This window comes from Salvelinus namaycush, chromosome 8 (assembly GCF_016432855.1).
Source record: "Salvelinus namaycush isolate Seneca chromosome 8, SaNama_1.0, whole genome shotgun sequence".
NCBI classification, from domain to species: domain Eukaryota; kingdom Metazoa; phylum Chordata; class Actinopteri; order Salmoniformes; family Salmonidae; genus Salvelinus; species Salvelinus namaycush.
Window position 1 is genome coordinate 38,747,786 of NC_052314.1, and position 5,775 is coordinate 38,753,560.

The 5,775-nt window shown below is 40.5% G+C and overlaps 1 protein-coding gene across 1 annotated transcript; it reads right to left on the reverse strand.

Annotated features, from left to right (window-relative positions):
- Positions 1-2,991: 2,991 nt before the first annotated feature.
- Positions 2,992-4,092, reverse strand: LOC120051906 (forkhead box protein D3-B-like). The gene has a single exon (XM_038998791.1). The coding sequence runs from the start codon at positions 4,090-4,092 to the stop codon at positions 2,992-2,994; it is 1,101 nt and encodes a 366-aa protein (XP_038854719.1).
- Positions 4,093-5,775: the final 1,683 nt, after the last annotated feature.

A 5,775-nucleotide genomic window follows, 5' to 3' on the forward strand; every position in this document is an offset into this window, starting at 1 on the left:
GTTGGCAGCCCCTGTCAGTCTGCTTAAGGAGCTCTGGTGGTCCCCGGTTGCAATGCCCATCGAAGGTTACTACTTGACGTCAGGTATATAAAAAGCATGGGATCTATTATAACCTTGCACTTGTTAAAGAGTCAACTATTTCCCACCAGCTGCCCCTAAAATAGACACGCTATTAAATCCCGTTGAATCTAAACAATGTCACAGTGTCCCTATTCCAAGATAAATAAGATCTACCAAACCACCCCAGTATATGAACCTACTCATTCTAACAGAACAGTAGCCCCTGAAGAAAGTCACCCATAATTCACAATTCAGGGCAGATATTTAGGACTTGCCTTATGTTTCTCTGTGTTTAAATTGCTTTGCACAAGAATACAGGTGTCAATAAACGCCACCTAGCGATGTTCACCAGTCATTGCTGTTACACGGTTATGTGTGTGTTATTGTGTGTTACATTCTTAACGGTGAATACAGACCAGGCAGAACCCGAAAAAGACAGGGGCAGAATGGCTCCATCGAATATAAGCCATATTCTTATCAAACTAATAGCCTAACGGTATTGCATGACAATATAGACTGTAGACCTATGTAGGCTTAAGTGTTCTCAATTGTTGATGTTTTTGTTTTGCTAGAGATGAATTGTTATACTGCCTGCTTAATTAAAATGTATTACTCTTACTTAAGACATAATAGAGAACGTGGTAATAATTATGAGACACATACCCACATTGCGTCAGTCAGAGTTTTTTGGAAAATAACCAGCTTGCCAATTAAAAATAAACATTTTAATGAACAACCGTCGGTTGATAAGAGTTCGTTTATTAATACACAAATTTCAATTAGACATGACATTATAGCCTAATATACGATCAACAATCGCCTATCGAAGTGATTGTAGGCCTTACAAATCTCCCCTCACAACGAACGTCCCACGGTCTACATGTTACTACAGTATTTTTCCTCGAAAGCCAGTAGACCTGGGCTTATATAGCATCATATTAGATATATGTCTTCTAAGAGACGCCTCTGCATCGCTACGTCCTGTAAATCATCGGTGGTATGTGATATCAAATCGGAGCAATGCGCATGACAATGTAGTCTCATCTGAATGACTAAGAAGTCAGTCGTGGAATGGGCGCCCCGTTATCCAGTGTCATTGAGAAGCTCTGCCTCAGCAGCTTCTTCAGACTGAAAGTGAATTCAAGCAGATAGCCCTTTCTCTGTTCACACGAGTATCAGTTCAAAATAGCCCCCCTAACCCTTGTCCACTGCACCGGCCACACACACCATCCACCATTTGCTGTTTGTGTAAAACTGATTAGCCAGACACAACTGTGAAAATAAGTGTTACTTTTATAGTAGCAACATGCAAACATGTTTATATCTCCTTAGTTTCTCTTGTAACAGGACACCTTAATGTCTCGGCGTCTGGGCTACCTGTTTAGGCTAGAGCATCTGCACTGCATAAGCTTCCTCATTATGAAATCCAGTTTCATTTTCATGTTAGTAATGTTAGTGAAAACATTAGAAACAACTTATTTGATAATAAAGTATTTTACTATTTTTGAGCCACCAAAATTATTTGCATACCGGTCCTAATGCTTATATGTTTGTTTCAAGTTTTATTTTTATTTAACTATGCAAGTCAGTTAAGAACAAAATATTATTTTCAATGACGGCCTAGAAACAGTGGGTTAACTGCTTTGTTCAGGGGCAGAAGGACAGGTGTTTCCTTGTCAGCTCGGTTACTAGTCCAACGCTCTAACCACTAGGCTACCTGCCGCCCCAGGTAGTAATATAACAAGGAGGCAGAATGTTGAATCGAGCGTTCTAGGGACTTATAATTTCAAGACATCAGAGTAGCCTAATTTCTGATTTGTGTTTAGGCCTATATTCTATTCCTGTTCAAATATATTTAATTGTTTTCACATCTGTAAATAAGCCATCATAAGGCACTAGCACAAATAGGCTATAATGATATAGTTATTGTCATGCCAAATTATAAGATGATATCATAATAACAAACCACAAACTACTTTTAATGACAGTTGAATTTAGGCCTAACTGTAAATTGATATTGATAATGAAGGGATATTAAATTAAAGATTTCCTCATTTGTAATATCAATAGGCATATTTTATATCGATATTACATTTTAACTTTAGGAAATTACCTGTGTTTTAAGTTACTAATGTATTACTTGCTCGAGGTAATAAACACGTCACTACACTCACCTAATTATCATAAGCATGCCAATAGAAATATTGAAAGGATTAGAGACCTACCTTTATTATTGGCCTTAAATTAAATGCACCGGTTTCCAATCTGTTTTAATTGTTAAATATGTTTACATTTCTATCTAGGCTATTTGCTTACAAATCCATACTGATAGTTCTTCATATCCAAGTCTACTTTCAGATTATTTCCATCTATTAAAATGGTTTCAATTAGAGACGTTTCAATAGTAATTGTCACACAGCAGATCTATATCAGATAATTCAAAAACTACATAAAGAAAATGAATACTGCTAATGCTTCTTTTTTGGGGGATTTATTAACAAATGAATCCATTTTACAACACAATAGAGCTACATAGAATACATATATTTGAATTTATAAACAGACTATTTGTCCAGACTTAGAATAAGAGCATGTTGTATCTTGTATGAAAAATCAAAGCAAAATAGTTGATTCTTTTGAACTAACAGTGAGCTCCCATACAAAAGAAAATAGAAAATAATATCAGGAAAACTCGTATAACTACAACTGTTGTACAGTTCAAACACCAAAGATAAAATAGGTAAAGATCAAACAAGTCAAATTCTTTATTTTTTACAAATATGTACAAATATTACCTGTACAAAAAGCATTCCTTTTCTCTCTTTTTTTGTTGTTTTTACATGGCTACAGACTGGCGGACGTCAGAGTCCAGAGTCAGCTTATTTCGTGCTGCATACAGTCCCTCCAAGTCTCTAGAAAAATATAAGTATTTTATTGAGAAGGCCATTTGGACACTGCTGACGTTACTGAGGGTAAAAACTGTCCCGACATGATATTAGATGGCATGCTAAGAATCGGTGCAATAGCTGCTGTTGTCCTGGTTAGGCCATGTGCGCTCAACAACGCAGACTGAACAGTCACCGGAGGCCGCATGAAAGTCTGTGCACTCGAGGAAGTGCATACCCCGATGATGTTTTCTATACTGAAAGACGGTCTAAGGGAGGGCTCGGACTTGATCATAGACGCTGTGCTAAGGCTGTTAAGCTGCATCTGAAGGCTGGGGCTGAGCTGGGAGTTGAAGGCTTTTCTGTTCAGCTCAGCGGAGGACAAAAGAGGGACAGTCGGGGGGAGCATGGGACCTACCGGGTGCATGTACGGGTACATCCCTGCTGGATGGGTGTAGGCTGGGTGAATTCCATAGTGACGTCCGTAAGGATTCCCAATACTGTAAGCCCCAAAACTTTGCATCATGAGGGCTGTCTGGTCCCTGAGAATATCTGGCTGGTGCCTCTTGAAACGTTTCCTCCTCCGGAGGAAGCTGCCGTTGTCAAACATATCTTCCGATTGTGGGTCCAGGGTCCAGTAGTTGCCTTTGCCAGGGTTGCCCGGCTCCCGGGGGATTTTCACGAAACAGTCGTTCAGCGACAGGTTGTGGCGGATGGAGTTCTGCCAGGCTGGAAACTTCTCCCGGTAATACGGGAACCGGCTACTGATAAACTCGCAGATCCCGCTGAGTGTGAGTTTTTTCTGCGGGCTCTGGAGTATAGACATGGTGATGAGCGCGATGTAGGAGTAGGGTGGCTTCACCAGGCTGTTTTTTGGCTTGCTGCTTATGGAACCCGACGCGCTTTCCGTGCTGTCTGCTTTGGTTTCTCCCTCCCCGGCGCTCTCGCATGGACTCCCGGACCTCTCCTTCACTTCTATCTCCTCCACCTCCTCCGAGCGGTCGTGCATGCCCCCCTGGCTGTCGCAGTCGCTGTCCCGCTCCATTCCCTCATCGCATTCGCCGACCACGTCGATATCCACATCCTCGGCAGTGAGCACTGTCTGACCGGACATGTCGTTGGCACTGTTGCCACCAGACAGGGTCATCACAACTTACTTTACGGAGAAACAACCAGGGATCTAGGTGCGTGGGTGCGCACGCGGCACGTAGCGGTTAGATCAGATGTCGCCGGATTCTAAATGCAGGTCAGACCGGCCTGCCAGAGAAACTTAAACTTCTGAAAATATTTATCCAGTCTACTAGGCTACGAAGCGTCTTCTTTAGGGTTTTGGTGTGGGTGCGCTTCACGCCACGATGTCCTTCAACCGCTATTTCATAGTAAGAGTGATTTTTTGAGTGCGAAGTTTAGATGACAAGTGCTTTTAAAGCCTATGTTAAGGACTGTCTGAAAGATTACTTTTTCAGTTTAAGATATACTATCAGTCCTGCCACGTGATTGGGTGACGTCAGACGTCCCCCTGCTAAGCCATGCAAACTGAAGTTGTTTCATGGATTTGTCAACAAAGGGACAACAGTAATGCTGCTTTCCACTTTCTGGCTGTGTTCGTCCGTCATAGACAATTTAACCGTAGCTGGGGGAAGAAAAAAATAAAATTGGCCTGCGTGATTGAAAAATCTGATGCGCATTAACTCGGGGCTGCGCTAAATCCAAATCTTAACTTTGCTTAAAACAAATAGCTTGTGTTGAAAGCTGCTGAATGAAAACGTCGACAGCTAAGTTAATTGAATCTCTTCTAGTTATTATTGTGTCTGTATTGAATATAATAATGTTATTTCATTGGGAAATAGGCTATAGGCTAGTCTATCATTTCTTGCTCAGTACTTACATTACTTTACGCATAAATATTACTTTAGGCATAAGACTAATTTGGTCAAATACATACTTATTTTACTGTCTATAAGAAAAACTATTATAGGCCTACAAAAAATATCAAGTTCCACTTTCACGCTGGATTTTGCAAATAGAACCAGATAATGTATGGCAAATATTCAGTCGATTAATTCAGTGGATTTGTCAAAGGTGAGAAGGGTATTAGGCAACAACAATGGAAAACAATAAATAAAGAATTGTTAGCAGATTTTGCCAGAGGTGTTAACGACCTAATCATTGTAAGTGTTAGCATATGAATAAGTAGGAAATACGGGACCGGGTGAACGCAAAAGTTCCATTTACAACCATGAAGATGCGCCATATATGTGGGCTGTTCTCATGAAAGAATGTAGAAACGAATAGAGAAGTTTCCGGCGTCTTATGAGAAAATATTGCCCTATGTCATTGTAGCGAGCGGATGGGGCTGATCAGGAGAAGTCTGTATCATTACCATCCATGTTCTGATAATAGCGTGCAAACAGCCTGATGATGGTCGGACAAATAGTACTGTTTATCTATTCAAAAGAGGAATGGTCCATTGCTAATTTATTAGTAGGTCTGCCGTTGCATGGTTTGTTTAGAAGAAATTTAAAAGGAGAGTCTTCCTATCTTACATGTTCTATGTGCACAAGCAATATAAAGTCCTATCGATTCGGTCTGAAACACACCTCCTGCCTTAATGAAAATATATTTAATTGACAACAGAATCAATTATTCTTACCACCCCTCCATTAGAACTAACAAAAATGTGTAAATTACTTTACGATGGGAACGGAGTAGCAGTTAACCATGACAAGGTCTATTTCGCTCAGTTCAAAGCCCCTCGTCTGGCCTCCATTGAAAAGCTAAACAGCAATCTGTGCACATTAGCGTTGCAACTCCCTCAGACAGCACATAA